A 17,163-nucleotide genomic window follows, 5' to 3' on the forward strand; every position below is an offset into this window, starting at 1 on the left:
TCCAGAATAATGAGATGTCGGAAGTGTTGACAATTGCCATGGCAACCACCAGCCAATGAGGTTAGGAGCCAGTAATGTCACAACAATGTAATGGCTTTGTTGTGGCCTGGGCCTGAGATTTGAAAAATAATAATAAATTGGTTGTCTTTAAATGAGGACCTGGTCTATTAATTGATTAGCAAATTATTAAGGGGCTTTTGCAAGTGAGCCATGAATTAGCTTCAACCCAAGCTGGTCCATCTAAATCACTGAGTCAATGCCAGTGGTGAAATTCAAATTTTTAATTATTGGTTCTTTGGGGTGACTTGGTAGATGTGGCAGGGGAAGGATACAGCAAAATCTCCACCCCCCTCTGCAGCTAGCCAGAGGTGGTATTTGCTGGTTCTCTGAACTACTCAAAATATCTGCTACTGGTTCTCCAGTACCTGTCAGAACCTGCTGAATTTCACCCCTGGTCTATGTTTTTCTTGATAGAGCTGTTATTAAGATTAGCAATTTGTTAACACTTATACTTGATACTGTCCCGAAGAAGCTAAAGAGGCTGACCACAGAAAAGCTAATGCCATTTACGAAAGTGCATCAGTTGGAAAACCAGCTCCCTTTGGATTTCTCATTTCCAAAGTCATTGTGCTTCATTGTGGAACTGCAATTTTGGGAGCGTAGCCGTCAATACCATTCCTCTCAATCTAAGCCATCTTTTTTTTAAAAAAAATTAATTATATTTTTTAGTGCTTAATACACTTAATACACTGTTGTCTGGGTATTTAATTTGCTTAACAATACATATTACATTCTTAATTTCCACCCCTTTTTTCCAACCACTGGTAAAATACATTCCATGTTTGATAATATTCTGTAATCTTCTTTCTGTTTCATTTTTAATGTCAGGCTGTCCATTTCTGCACACTCAAGGATCTTCTTAATTATTTCTTCATCTCTTCGTGTTTCTGCATTTTTCCAGCATTGCGCAAATATAATCCTCATGGCTGTTGAGATGTGCAATATTAAATACATACTTTTCTTATCAAGTTTACCTCATATTATACCTAATAAAAAGAATTCAGGTTTAAAATCTACATGCTTTCCAGTCATCTTTTCTACCCATTTATGTATTTTTTCCCAAAATCTTTTTGCTTTACCACAAGTCCACTACATATGATAGTATGTGCCTGTTTTTTTATTACATTTCCAACATTTGCTAGACATATTTTTAAACATTTTAGCTAAGCCATCTTTTTAAAGGCAGAAGAAACAAGACATGCCTCCTATAGCCTCTTTTGGCTACATTTGTGTGTTTGAGAGGAGTCCTTGCACATGCAGTGAAACCAGTTAGAGACAGAGGGGTTTACGTGATGGCAATGGAGCTCCAAATAAGAGGAGCTAAAACAGAGTAACAGAATAATGGCAATGGAGCTTTTCTTTCAAAGGTACATTTATGTTTTTAACCTGTTTCTACCATTGTCCTTGAGATCAGTGGAGTGTTGGGACTTTGAAACCAATTCAAATATTCTTCTTCCTCCTTTCCTTTTCTTATTTGTATGCCACCTTTGCTTCTAAAAAACAACTGAAGGCAGCAAACCTATCCAACACATCTTCCTCTCCCTCTTTTCCTCACAACCACCACCCTGTATGGTAAAGTGACCTGAGAGAGAGGGACTGGCCCAAGGTCAGCCAGCTGGCTTTCATGGCTAAAGTGGGACTAGAACTCATGGTCTTCTACTTTTTAGCCTGGTGATTAACCACTAGACAAAAGTGGAGTGGAAAACAATTTCCTTCCTTCCTTCTTTCCCTTCCCTTCCCTTCTTCCCTCAAAAGTTAAGTTATATTGAATTTAATTGAAAACAAAGAACATTGCAATTAAGGTGTCAAAACTGGTTTCTGCCCTAATAATAAGATGGGAAATTGTTAAAACAGAGGGATCTGGCATTTTGAAACCCAGATCTAATAAGTCTAGCGTATTTGTTCAGCTTAAACTACAATTTCGTTTAGGACCATTGGGTGAAGAAGGGATTTCCCTTAAAATATAATTGACCTTATTTATATCATTGAAGGGTCATTTTATCAAAAAGAAGATATAAACGGCAAAAAAAAAAAAACCAGTGCCCTTGTGATGTAAATACCATCAGTTGTCTGGACAGCTTTAGAAACAACAGATGTTGTCCACTATTCGGAGGTGGGGGATGAAGTCCAAATTAAAATGTTGAGTTTTAGATGTCATTGTTTTAATCAACCCATTCCTATCACATATGCCACTAATAGTCTTTGGGCTGAGGCAAGATATAAGCCCAATAAGTAAGTAAATGTATTATTAATTTAATAATAAAGGGAATTTAAGGAAGCACGGTATTCAAACATTCCAGTGAACAAAGTGCAATACATTTATGCAGATATTTAAAGAAAAACAAATCAAAATAAACATAACACCATTCCACCAAGAGCAATAACTAGAGATTTGTATTTAGCAATCCGATTCCTTGGCACTCAATGATATGGGCATCCTTGGAAGAGTCTTCATCTTCTGATTTTGTCACTGTAAACTTAGCCTGCAAACAATAAACAAAAAAGCATGCTTTCTTAAATTGTTCTTCGCGTAAATTGGACTCAAGGCAAAGTACAACACACACAAAAATTCAAAATACAGGTAGGTCCTGCAATTGAGACCAGCAAAGTCATTAAGCAAGAAGTCATTTGACTGCACCGGACTTCCATCAGTTCTGCTATAGTCATTAAGCAAATCACAATTGGTCATTAAGAGCAACATCATGTGACCATGACTTATGATTTCCTGCCAGCTTCCTCATTGACTCCTCTTGTGAGAAGCCAGCTTTGGAGGTCAGAAATGCTGACCATGCAACTATGGGATGTGATGACGGTTGTAAATGCACACTGGTTGTGAAGTGCCAAATCATAATCACATGACTGCAAGACTGTTGTGATGGCCACAGGTTCAAGGACTGATCTTAAAACTTTTCAGTACTACTATAAATTTAAACAGTTCCTGAATGAGGCAGTCAGTAAGGGAGGATGACCTATAAGGTCATATTTATAATTACTGAAATGCCAGCATCAGTGGAATTCCCCAAAGAGAACATTCAGAAGTCAGAGTGCCAACCCAAAAAGACTTTATATATCTGATATGTGCTACTGTTAATGATATCCAGGGAAATTTCAAGTTTGTGTCTTGCTGGCATGCACCCACTGTACAAAATGTGGATGGTTAAAAGTATCTTCAGGCAGATTACTCCATAATCCAGTCAGCAGACAAGGCAAGGCAGCTACCTCAAGAAGTAGGTGCTGGGTGGCAGTAAGGATTTGAAGGATAAAATGCATAACAATTGTTATGCATCCTATTTTAGGCTCAATATATTCCTTCCTGCACACATTGAATTGTGGAGGGCATCACTGTATCCTTTGCTTCCCAGTAAACCATCCTGTGTCAGTCTTTTTTTCACTAGAGATCATGCCATACCAATGCTGGCCAGACTGACAGCTTTGGAAGATCAAGTGATCTGTAAAGAAAACTGCTACTTACTTTTGTCAGCATTTCTGCAAAATGTATTGCAGTTTCTGTGTGGAGTGTAATTGGTCCAGTTTTTATTCTCGATTTCCCATTTGCTAAAGCCATGAAAATGATCAGCTGGAGGGGATCAAAAACAAACCAGCATTATGTGTGTCTAAAGGGATGCAATACTCCGTTATTAAAAAAAGAAAGAAAGAAAGAAGATACATTATTTGACTATCTGATCGGACCATCCTTTTATTGGATGCCTTTCTTTCTAGATGTTTTTGCTTGCACCATTCTGAATGATCTGAGTTGATTACAACCAGTCAAGTCACTGAAAAACGTCCTGAACACATAATTAGGGAGTGCCACTATACTTAAAAATATTTATAAAGTAATCTTACTTTTTATTATTAGTTAATAAAATATATTCATCAGAAAAGGTTCTACCAGAGTGGTTCCCAATCTATGTGGCTTGGTGGCCTGGCTGGGGGGGAGGGGGGGCAGGAACCAGGCCACATAAGTGGCGGGTCGGCCTGCATGTGGTCGCAGAGCATGGCCCAGTTCCAAATAGGCCACAGCCTGGTAGTGGCCTGTGGCCTGGAGGTTGGTGACTCCTGCTCAACCAGACTCCTTTTCATTTTTTTTAACATGACAATCCTCCTACAACATATTTTTACCATCCCTATTGTAAAATACACTAAATGTACGACCTTTTGCAGTTTTATGCAAGGTTCTATTGTTCTGGAAAGATTCTGGATCTCCAGGCTATTTTTTTAGTTTGCTGCTATTATTATTGTTGCTAGTTAAACAGAATTCATTAGTGGGCCAGTTTGGCCAATCTTACTGAAGACGGTGTTAAAAACCCAAGCCATAATGGCTCAAAGATAAGTATCACTTCGCTAAATTTTCATCTCAAACTATTTTGTATTAATGCAAGTATTTAGAGTCATGAAAACATCACTTTCATTTTTTTTCCCAAAAGGCTAGTTTACAGAAAAATAAGGCTATAGAAAAGTAAGCCCAATTTTTTGTAAATGTCTGTCAAAATTTGCAAAGTTATAGAGGTGGATTTTTAGAACTGCAGGTAGAATTGAAAGATAAACTTTTATAGTGAAGGATATGTGAATGATCTGAGGATACTCTGCTGAATTAAGTGGTTTTCTTTTGTCAGATCCGTCTTTCCGTTTTCACTAATAGCCACATTGGCTGGGATTTCCAATGCCAGAAAATCCCAACTCCAGAGAGCTGGGGTTCCTCTTTTCCAATTGAGGTAGGCCACAAGAGAAGAAACCCAGGAATCCATGTGGTTCAAAGCAGAGGTGGTATTCACAGGTTCTGACCAGTTCTGGAGAATCGGTAGCGGAAATTTTGAGTTCAGAGAACTGGTCAATACCACCTCTGGCTGGCCCCACCCCCATCTATTCTCTGCCTCCCGAGTCCCAGCTGATCCCTCCCATGCTCAAGCCACGCCCACAGAAGCGGTAGTAAAAAAAATTGAATCCCACCACTGGCTCAAAGCTCTCCTAGGACACCAGTCTGCTCCCCAACATAGTAGAAAATTAAACCTCTTGTCTGAAGAGTTTAGCTACATTTTTCTCCTTCATGGCATACAACAGAAATGGTGTTAAAAACAAACAAAAAAGAGAGATCATTTGTTTTCTATTTGTTTTCCAGTGAGGTGAAGTTGGTCTGAAATTCACCAAAATGCTGGAAATATCAGACTATTTCCTTATTAGAATGCTCCTAATAAAGCTTTCTTTCCACTTCACTCTCCAGCTGTATTAGATTACAACTCAAATCCACCAGCCATTGAAGAAGATAGGACTTCATAGGCCACCATAGCTTGTGGGTGACTGATTGAAGAAAACCTGAACACTGAATCAGTAACTCCTTGGAGCCCTAATTCACATTTATGAGGAGGTGTACACGTGACATCTCAGCTTGTACTTTTTTGAGAGAGACTTCCCACATGCAGATCTTACTTGGTCCTGCAGATAATCGTCCACAGCACCTCCATGCCGAAGGTTTCCCAGCAACATCTCTGCTGCTTCAATTCCAACTTTGTCTGCATTTTTACCTGCAAGAAAAATTAAGTAGGGATGTGATTTAAATAAAATCCTTAACAAGATTGCCTCTTCAATAAATGAAAATAAGTTCAGAATAGATTTCTATCTTTGGATGGTTTAATTATAAAAGGCATTCATTCACCTTCACAAAGTAGTCAGGGAGAGTTCTAAAATTTTGCTTGGTGATGAAATTTGGTATCAGATATTCATAAAGTTATATTTGATTTAGAATAGAATAGAATAGCAGAGTTGGAAGGGACCTTGAAGTCTTCTAGTCCAACCCCCTGCTTAGGCAGGAAACCCTACACCACTTCAGATAAATGGTTATCCAACATATTCTTAAAAACTTCCAGTGTTGGATCAATCACAACTTCTGAAGACAAGTTGTTCCACTGATTAATTGTTCTAAAAATCAGGAAATTTCTCCTTAGTTGTAAGTTGCTTCTCTCCTTAATTAGTTTCCACCCATTGCTTTTTGTCCTACCCTCAGGTGCTTTGGAAAATAGATTAAATCCCTCTTCTTTGTGGCAGCCCCTGAGATATTAGAAGTATATGGATGCATTGTAAAAGATATCACTGGTGTTATGAACTAATCCAGTGATGGCGAACCTATGGCACGCATGCCACAAGTGGCACGCGGAGCCATTTGTCAGGGCACGCAAGGCACTGCCCTGTCAGCTGGCATGCGCGCACTGGCCAGCTGAGTTCACCTTTTAAAAAGCTATTTTTCGCCTTCCCAGGCTCCAGAGGCTTTATAGGAGCCTGGGGAGGGCAAAAAGAGCCTCCCCCCCCCGAGGCTTTAGGGACCGTCCGGAGGCTTCCCTGAAGCCTTCGGAGCGCTTAAAACCACCCTCCGAACAAACCGGAAGTGACTTCCGGGTTGCTCGGAGGGTCGTTTTAAGTGTTCCAAAGGCTTCAGGGATCGTCCGGAGGGGTGGGAGAGGCTCTTTTCGCCCTCCCCAGGCTCCTATAAAGCCTCTGGAGCCTGGGGAGGGCAAAAAAAGCATGTAAAAATGGGGGGGGTCACGCGTTGTGCACGCATGCGCACTAGGGGGGGTCACGCATTGCATTATGGGTGTGGCACGCCCGCACACGGCCCCCCTGCGCTCCCCCCACTTGTGGCACGCAAGCCAAAAAAGGTTCGCCATCGCTGAACTAATCACTAACTCAATGTAGATTTGGCTTTCACGGATAAGGTAGTATACTGTTTCATTATGCCACTAAGGTGTCTCTTATCATAGGCTTTCCCTTTGCTTTTCCTCCCCTCTCCTTTTTTTATTAATCATCTCTCTCTCCTCTCCTCTTTTTTCCCTTCAAGTTCTCTTAGCCTTTTGCCCCAACTATCCTATAAGGAAGTCTCCAAATAATCCTTTACGTTAAATAACAATGTTCCCTGTCACAACAGCCTCTTTTTCCAGCTGATTTAGTAGAAAGATATGGATTCAAAGGGCAGAGAAAGCAGATTCTATCTCATTCTCCTCTCATACATGTTACCCTGTGGTAAGATGGGCGGCCAATAAATTTATGTATATGTGTGTATACACACACAGGGACACACTCACTTTCTCTTCAGAACTGGCCTTATAGACTCAGCCAGGGCAGGCTCTCTATTTGTAATAAGAGATCTTTTGGACTAGAAGACCCATGTTACCTTATTGGAGATATTATTTATTTATTACATTTATATGCCACTCAAAGCTGCCTGATCAGGCAGATGGGTGACATACAAATTAAACAAACAAACAAATAAGTCATATTGAAGCTGTCATCAGAAAAGAACATAGATTAGATATAATCATGAGAAAGGAGCTGGAGAGGTGATGCTAGGAAAGGCATTGCCATGCTTCCGGTTGGAGCCTTTTACAAAATGGGTCCTGAGGAGGCCAAGTCACATGAAGCAATGTAAAGCTCTCACCTCTTTTACCAAGGGATGATCCTGCCAGCAAGCAGCCAGTGGATGTCTCTGCAACAATTCTAAATAAGGTTAAAAACTTATAGAATTATATGAAAACATTGAAGCTCACCCTTCCTTTTCCCTCCCCCCAAAAACAGCTCACATGAAATCAGTTGGCTTCCTGTGGCAATAAACGGAACTCTCAAATGACAACCAAACTCACTCACATAATGCCAGATCCTGTTCCAAAGGCCTCATTATCCGACTCTCTAACAGTCTGAATATTGACATAAAGATCCCGGATCTCTTTCCTGATGCATTTCATTGCAGCAGAAGCCATCTCTTTGGCTACCTAAAAGTAACAAAATGAAAGGAATGTATGGAATTCCCAATGCAAGAGCTTTCCTTCCTCTATGTATTTTACATGGAAAGAGGGTGGGGAAAAGATTGCAATTTTGCCAAAATTTGCAAACGATGTCTCCTGAAAAGTTGATCGAGAGACTGTTCGCTTAGAGTATATCTTGCTTGATGATCCCTGTCATTTGTACAGAGTTTTGTACAGTACAACCTGAACCCATTTCAGGTTGAAGACTCTACCGTTTCCCCGAAAATAAGACACCCTCCCCCCCTCCGGATAATAAACCCAAACGGGCTTTTGAGTGCATGCGCTAAAATAAACCCTCCTCCTCCAAAAATAATCCCTCTCCGAAAATATTACACCACAGCAGCAGCCATGAGGTGACCATACCTGCCACCTCCTGCACCTCAAAAACAATAAAACCTCCACGAAAATAAGACCAAGTGCTTATTTCGGGGGTCAAAAGAAAATAAGACCCTGTCTTATTTTGGGGGAAGCACATTACTTGGTGTCTGTATGGCAAGTCAGGAGCTAAACTCAAGTATGGTGGAAAAAGAAATAAACATGAAAGTCTTTAAATTGAATCAAACCGAGGAATAGGACTACTGCCCTCAGGTTTGAGATTTTTTGGTGATAAAAAAAAAACAGATTACTAACTACAAAAAACAACAACCCTTAAATTCCTTAGAAAGACTACAAGAGATGAGATTCTGAGTGCACAAAGGGGGCAAGTGTTAAAATACAAGGATAGAGAGATAGCCATCCTGAAACAAATCCCAAAGAAAGTTAGAGATAAAAGAAAAAAATATTCGTTGTTAGCGAAGAAATTATACCAGAAAGGGATTTGGTTCAGATGGCTTCTCCCAGAAGGTATGTTGATATTCTGGGAGGACACTAGAGTTAGAATTAACAGAACCATGGAGGCGGAGGTCTTCATGGAAAAAAACAAAGTGCTCCTAGATAAAACCGATGACACCACACGGGATATACAAGACACGGGAGATGCCGGAGCCTTGCTGGAGGGGGAAGAAGAGGCAACACCGAGAAAACTTAGATCACAAAAGTGAATTAGAAAAATAACGCAATTGCTAATACAGAGAATTTTTTCTATTTGATATAAAATAGATTGAAATTATTTGAAGATATAAGGTAAAAATATGCTGTCAAAATATTGCTAAGTAGTGAATACTTAATGTATTAATAAGTGAAAGTTATGAGAATTGGGGGGAGTGCCATTTCCTGCATAATGTAGCTGTCAAAATTTGTAACTTCATCCACTATCCCTTTTCCTGAAATTTTCTGTAAAACCAATAAATTTTTTTTACAAAAAAAACAAAACAAAACCTTATAAAACAACTTCTGGAGGTTCTGGAGACCATGTCGGACTCTGAATGGTGTCAAGCAGGATCTCAGGTTAGATAACCCTGCTACAGAAAGGAGATCTCATCTGAAAACCTTCTCTCAGAACAAATTTCAGCCCTGATTTTATTTAAATCAGATCAGCTTTATAGCTGACCTGGCTTATTTGACTCATTCAACAGATGTGAAAACAAAACAGGGGATTTTTCTAAGACTATCAAATAACCTTCTGGACAAGGAGGGAGTCAAACTCTCAGAAGTTATATTATACACCAGCTTTTTCACATAACCTATTTGGCAAAGAGACTCAGGGGGATTACTAATTAATCTTTTGTAATGACCTATTCAGTGGTGCTCTTATAATCAAGTCCTGGGCACATTTAGGAAATATTCATAATCACCATCTTTCAAAAATGAAGAAACTGCATTGTAACAGGTTGGCTATTTGTTCATCTTGTCATCTCTGACCCAAACCAGCTTTGCCACACTTAGGAAAATGTCCTTCTTATTGACTTTGGTATCCTGTTGTAACTGGAAGATGTCAATTAAAGCAACCTTTTGGGCACCAGGGACCAGTTCTGTGAAGAGAGGTTTTTCCATGGAGCAGAGGGGGCGTGGTTTCGTGTGCTGCCTGCATCCCAAGGATGGGACTCCGCTTGTTTGCGCGACCTAGTTCCTAACATGCTGCGGACCAGGACTGGTCCATGAACTGGGGGTTGGGAACCTCTGAATTAAAGGACTGGATCTGGGATCTTCTTCGGGAAAAGAATGTACTTCACAATGACACTATTTATTTTTATCCTTATGACTGCGTAACAATTCTCTTAATATGGCAACAAGTGGAAGAGTATAAAATGAACACTCCACTATGCTGTTATCATAACTCAATTGCTCATATTATTTTTCAAGGTAATATGGCATCTTTCTAAGAGCCATAGTTAGTGTAACAATAGCTTGCTGATAACCAGAGGACTGCTGCATTCCATCTAGGAAATCATAAGGTACTATTTACAAATTCTAACATGTTAACTAAACCAAAGTATCTAATAACTTAAAGCAGTGTGAATATAATCCAACGTTGGATCCAAATCTTACAAGACAAGCCCTTTTCCTCACCTAAATCTATCAGATGTACTTACTTTGATTGGCAAAGCCCCAGCGACAAAGGCTCTTCCATGTATCTTGGTCACCGTACCACAGTCAATTAAATTGATTGGGTTTAACTGTTTAACTGGGGACATCCGGACAACCACCTCACCACCCCCTTTAGGATAGTAGCCCCTGTTAAAAAGCAACAACACATAAGCAGAGATCAAAATAATGAGTTGGTGGGTTTTTTCCTGCCATTAAAAATAAACCTTCTTAAACATAAATAGTAGTCCTGCAAAAGGCTCATTTAATCTAGTGTTCTATTTCCTACACCATCCCATTAGAGCATCTTTGATAAGCCCACAAACAGGTTATGGATATCAGGGGTCAAGCAAATAAGTATTCATAGAGGAGGCAGCTGAAGAGCAGAAGGAGCTATCACCTCACCCTTTAATCCCAAGGCATATCTAGTCCTTTTGGTCTAATATCATCTGTCTTTGAGTGATATGCAAGTTCCAAAAAGAAGATGGAACCAGGACAAAGAAACAAAGGAGAAAATCCAAAGACAATTCCTAATTGTCATAATTGAACAAATACAGTATATGTTCCATATTATTTAACAATTTGGACAACAAGTAATGAAAGAGTTTAAGGGAAGCTATACTCTAATTTTCAGAAGCTGCACTTACTTTTAATGGACTCTGCTTTAGAAGACCAATAAAGCTGGTCATAAGCTAAAGGAAGGGAATATCTTTTGTTGGCAAAATGCAGGAAAGTTATTGGAAATGGAAATTTGTAATCATAGAGACAAGACACAACTCAACATACAACTGGAACTCACCTCCTTTTTATGTCACAGTCTACCATCAAACCAAACTTCTCAGCTATTGGCTTAAAGATCTGGAAAGTAAATAAATTTACTGAAAAACGCAGGCACACCCTTTTAATGAATAAAGAATCCTTTGGCCATGTTGCCGGGTTGATGTAAAAAACAGTATATCTATCTGCCTGAAGGCCTCCCTCCTATTTTATCTGAGTATGGAAAACTGCAATTTCTATGGACAATAGTTTGCTGTCAAAAGCTGTAATTTCATCATGTTTTAAGGACAAACTATGATTTGTACAAATCACTTCTATGTGCCTGAGACATATTCTAATCTGTTAGAAGTAGCATCTTATAGATACTCCTTTGGACATAAAAGGAAAGGAATGGGCCAAGTGTTTTCAAGGCCCATGAGGACTATGATTTTATGTGACATGAGGCAATGTAGCAGATATCCTAGAGAAAGAATTAGGAGGAGGGATAATATGCCATTTCATTTCTTTTCAGGCAGACAAAATCCTTCTCATTCTCTGTGTTTCCAATTGAAGATAATATCTGTAGCTCAGGATTGAACTGCGTAGTCCTTGAGGTTCTCTGGTTGGTTGTTGTTTGATTGGTTGTTTTCCTGAAGACTTCATAACCAAACTAGGTAATATTATCAGTGCTGATGACGGTTACGGAGTTTGATAATCATGATGATGTTACCTAGTTTAGTAATGAAATGTTTGCAAAAAAAAAAATCCCACCAAACTCAGAGAGCACTAAGGACCCCACAGTCTCTGTGTATGGTACCTAATCAATAAAAATAAAACCACCGATTGTATTAGAATATCCTCTTTGCAATGTGGGCCATATTATCCACCCAATCCTATTATTTTCCTAAATAAAAATATTTAACATCCAAATGAGTCATTTACAAGAAGCAAACACAGTTCAGAAATGATCGTTCACTTGATTGTGACAACTATTTATTTATTACAATCTGAATAAATTGATTTAAGCAGTTTTAATTTGTTTTAACATTGTTCTAAAAAGCTTTAGCACTGCTTCACTAGAGATGTTGCTCAAGCTTTAAAAAGTTAACAAGGCGGCGCATCACAACATGTTAAAAAAGGAGCAAGTCTTGGCTCATGAGCATCCTGAGTGTTCGGACCTCCTGTATTTGATTTTAGCCCATTTAAATTCAATCATCAGCTTTTAAAAGCTGACCTTTCTTTTCAGGCAGATGCATGATTAAAAATGCTTGAGGACCAACAAATATAGTGAACATATTCCCAGTATCTGGATTGATAAAACTAATCTAGTCTACTGTGAAACAAGCCCAAAGGTAGGCTAACTTAACCTGCAAGATCAAAGGGCCAACCTTAAGTACATGAACTTCTACCAGGGACGTGCGGTCAGGGGAGGCAGAGCCTCACCGCTCTCATCATGAAAATAAAAAAAAGGGAAAAGGGAAAAGGCGCTGAGGAGCCTTCTGCACATGTGGTCCGGGAATGGGACCTGTGCAGGAGGCTCCTCTAGCCTCAGCCTCCCTCCTGCACATGTGGTCCCATTCCCCGCCTTCCTGAGTCAACATGAAGGGGACCGCGAAGCGTGCTCCATGGTCCCCTTCATGTTGACTCAGGAGTCAGGAAGGAGGGGAATGGGACCACGTGTGCAGGAGGCTGAGGCAGCTTCAGCCTCCTGCACACGTGGTCCCATTCCCCGCCTTCCTGACTCCTGAGTCAACATGAAGGGGACCGCGGCTCATGCTGATGACATCACCAGCCTCACCAGCCATAAACCTCACCGCACGTCTTCTACTTACCATCAATGTATAGTCAATCTGAGGAGCCATCTCTGCATTGGTGCCACCTTTCAAACGAAGTTCAGAAGGAGAGGACGCGAAAAGAACACAGGGCATGGCCACTTGCATTAGCAAGCAAACACTCCTAAGATTTAAAAAAAATGCAGAGACAAAATAGGGTTATGCTCTCATTATGTTCCCAGCAAGGTGTGGGACTCAAGTGCTTAAAGAGCCACTCCAACTTTATGATTTTGTTGCTGCTTTTACACTCTCCCTTCTTGAGCTGCCTAGGGGAAATACACCTATGGTTTTCTTTCCCACCCACCTTCCATTTTACTCTCAGTAAGCTTTAGAGCAGTAGTTTTTACACTTTTTTTCCCCTCTCAGGACCCTTTCCACTTTTAAAAGTTATGGAGGAGCCAAAAGAACTTTTGTTCTTAAAGATTACATTTACCAATATTCAGTGCATTAAAAATCAAAATTACTCTATTGGCTGCCACTACTGTTTCTCATTAACTGATGAGATTTTAATATTGTATTTCAACAAAGGCTGGCAAATAATTTTGATTTCACGGACTCCTGAGAGTCCCGCAGGATTCCCAGAGGTCCTAAGTCGACACTTTAAGAAACACTAATTTAGAGGGAAAGCAATTGGCTCCGAGTCACTCAGTCAGCTTCATAGCTAAATATGGATTGGATCTAAGCCTTTCCACTGCTAATTCAACAACTGGTTAATCTAAACATTGAAATTCTGAGCTGTAATTTGTAATTTGCCGCTAGGATTTTGCGATCGCAGAAACTGGACTTCAATCAAAGGCTCCGGGATCCACAAAAGGGAAAAATCCATAGAAGAAAGAAATGCTCTTTACAAAAGATTTTTTTCTTAGAAAACAGCAGAAAAATCTACCCCCCAAAAATCAGGACATAGTAATAAAATACCAGTGCATATGTATGTATATGTATGTATGCCTTTTCTTTCATTTTGCAGCAATATCTTTCTTAGCCTGGTGTTTTTAGGTGCATTGGACTATAATTCCTATGTCATACTTAAGTGCATTGTGGACTAGGTGCATTGGACTAAAATTCCTACATCATACTAAGCCATCCCTTTACTGACTGGTGAGGTTTGGATTGTATGAAATACATTTGGTAAGACACAATTCTATAGCTTTAATGTATAGGTTCTCTTCAAAACTGAGTGCTAATTAATACAAATGCAGAAAATAAATACCCTGCTGTTTTAGTGTCTGCTATGTGAGTTCCACCCTTGATCTTCCCCGGTGTGAAAGTGATCTCTGTTGACCCGATGTTTCCACCGTCCATTTGTCCATCACATAGAGCACGAACCATTTCCAATCCGGACAGGTGCTGAGGCCTTCAAGTCAAGTACACTGAATTAGAACATAAAGAGAGCCCAGGCATGCATACAGGATACAAAGAATTCTCACCTTATGGTGCTGTCTTCCTCCATCACAGGTTAATTAGCCACTTCTGTCTACTTCAGAGGTGGTATTCTACCGGTTCAGACCAGTTCGCCTGAACCAGTAGCGGAAATCGCGGGTGGCCCTGCCCACCCGCTACGGCTCTATGGCATCCCATTTAGGCCTTTTTTTTTGCCAAAAATGCACATACGCGCTAACATTTGCGAACCGGTAGGGAAGATAAGTGTATACCACCACTGATCTACTTATCCAGGAAAAATCGCAGTAACAAGCAAATGGCAATTATTCTCAATTACTGCTTCCCTAGTTTAGAAAGAAAATTTCTTCAAATGTCAAAATGAGAAAGGGAGGGGAACGATAGACAGATACGTGGTTCTACTTATTTTTGATTCTGGCTCCACCCACCATTTGTTTCAACCTCACCCACACGTGGGATGTACCTCCCAGTCAGTGTAGGAAATATGGTGCTATGTGAACTAAAATTAGTCTGATTCACTATAGCCGTGATGGCAAACGTATGGCATGAATGTCACAGGTTGCACGCAGAGCCCTCTCTGCGGGCACACAAGCCATCGCCCCAGCTCAGCTCCACCATGCATGTTAGGTGTGCCTCCTGCCAGTCAGCTGATTTTCAGGACTTTGCTGCACATGCATGGGGGTGGGGCGCTCGCGGGAGATGCGCATGTATGTGCAAGGGGATAGGGGAGGCTGTGTTTGATCCCAGGAGGCTGCAGGGAGGCCTGCTAAACCCAAAACGGGACACGGGGGAGGGGGGTGTCACGGCATATGGTGGGGTGGGGGGAGCACACATGCGTAAGGGGGCGGGATGCACGGGGGGTTGTCGCACACGCATTGCTTTATGGGTGCAGGTGTGCTATCGCACACATACGCACTTTCGGCATGCGACAACAAAAAGTTTAGCCATTACTGCACTATAGTATAACTACTTATGTCCCTGTGGCAACTTCCAGGACAAAAGTATCCCAGGAATTCTGTCTGCTAAGTCTTTGAGCTTGAAAGAGAAAGGGAGGCGAATGGCAGGCCAAAATTATTCCAAATAGATTTTTCCTGACCCATCAATAAGGATAGAACCACCAATTGCACAGACATTTGTTTAAGTCATTTGATATACTGTATGTTTTATAAGCATATTGATATGGTAGGTTTATATTTTTCTTAAGACATTGTGTGTGTGTGTGTGTGTGGGTGTGTGTGTGTGTGTGTTACAGCATATAAACCTTAAAGATAAAAAATAATTTATGGTTGAAATGGCTTGTAAGTTACTTTGATGGGGTCTGTGACTTAAAAGGCAAGATATAAATAATAGTAAAAAATAAAACATAACATAAGAAGATCCATATAATACACCATGCTGTAATTAAATGCCTCACTGCCATCGTAATAGGACTTAAGCAAGCTGCTAATCTTTTATTTATCCACAGGTATATCTGCAAATAAATAAAGGGAATTCCAGGGCTGGCGGCTAGAGAAGGACGTCAAAGGCAATGCATAACGATCCACTCCCTTGGTTTAAGGGAGTCTTTATCCTCATAACAATCAGCACATGGGTACTCCTTTGTAGCCAACATAAAAACTAAAAGGTTTTTTTGCAGATTAGTACATTTTCTGAAGTTCTCCACAAACATGAGCCACGATGATCTGATAGCTTCCTCCCCCCCCCCCCCACTAAGATTAGCAGGGGAGAACTTCGCTTTCCCAACAGTTCACCAGGATTTTACCTTAGACCAGGCTGACTCCTGCCCGCTCGGATATTTTTCACCTGCAAAGGTTTATTGAGCAAGCAACTCAGAGCTGTAGAAACCCTCAAGATCTGGCCACCCTGCAAGGAAAGCAGATCGTCAAAACCTCCTAAAACTGGAGCTGCTGTGAAAGATTGGAAAGCCCTACCCAAGGACTAGGCCAGGTTCACAAGTCTGTAAAGGCCGTTTTCAAACGGGGGGGGGGGAGAGTGATAGGGCTGATAATCACAGATGTCATAAATCATTTAGATCGGAAAGCTTAGTAGCTTTACTTAGTAGATTGGAATTCTAGTTCACTCCATGGGAGGCGTGCATAAGCTATTCCTGTGGATACCCGCTGGGACAGGAGGAGTCCAAAGAGTAATATTATATTCCTTCCCCCCCCCCACCCCCAAATATATCAAGATCCACGGCAGAATGGATCTTCGGAGGGGTTAACCCCGTTTCTGGTTTTGGGAAGAACCTGCCAGAAATTATGAGAATTTCGACCTTCTTGCTGGCTCTCCGACAGCAATCAAACGGTTCATTCATTCATTCCTCTGCGAACGTTCGGTTGCGCCCCCGTCCCGAGCCAGAGCCACGGGATTATTCTATCCACGGTTCTCTTTTCCGCTAACTCACCCCTTCCATAACGCTGCCATCTATCTCCACCCGGCCTTCGTCGCCCATGGTGGGCCGCCGCTGAAAGGCCGCGTCCCGCGCCCTGCAAGTGAAGAGGCCCTTCCGAGAGATCAACCCCCTCGCTCCCAGGAGCAGGAAAGCCGAGGGACCGGAACCCGACCCAAGACAAGCGCGGAGAGCGAGCAATCCAGCCACGGCTGCAGCCACCTCCCTCCGGTTTTCGGCCTCTACTGAGAAAGCGGGCGGGGAGCAGGCGCAGAACAGACCGGACTCCGCTGCTGCTGCTGCTGCTGCTGCTGCAGCATCAATTGAGAACTCGTTTACTCGAGCGACTTAAAAAAAATAGAGAAAGAGAGCTCTGGCTGCGAAGTTTTTCCCATATACAACTTTTGGAAAACCCTTTCCAGGAAGGCTCTTATTTTTTTTTCCTTCGTAAATGCATTTAAGTTTCTCTTCAACC

General features: G+C 41.1%; 1 protein-coding gene across 1 annotated transcript; it reads right to left on the minus strand.

Moving 5' to 3' along the window:
• Window positions 1-2,293: 2,293 nt before the first annotated feature.
• On the minus strand, window positions 2,294-16,948 carry RTCA (RNA 3'-terminal phosphate cyclase). Its single transcript, XM_081947728.1, has 11 exons — window positions 16,704-16,948; window positions 16,062-16,162; window positions 14,112-14,255; window positions 12,902-13,025; window positions 11,113-11,171; window positions 10,322-10,463; window positions 7,693-7,817; window positions 7,487-7,545; window positions 5,488-5,582; window positions 3,533-3,637; window positions 2,294-2,543 (listed from the first exon to the last, which is right to left on the minus strand). Exons 1-11 carry the CDS (start codon window positions 16,749-16,751, stop codon window positions 2,445-2,447), a joined length of 1,101 nt encoding a protein of 366 aa, XP_081803854.1. The 5' UTR covers window positions 16,752-16,948; the 3' UTR covers window positions 2,294-2,444.
• Between the last annotated feature and the right edge of the window lie 215 nt (window positions 16,949-17,163).

This window comes from Natrix helvetica, assembly GCF_964273705.1.
Source record: "Natrix helvetica genome assembly, chromosome: 3".
Taxonomy (NCBI): domain Eukaryota; kingdom Metazoa; phylum Chordata; class Lepidosauria; order Squamata; family Natricidae; genus Natrix; species Natrix helvetica.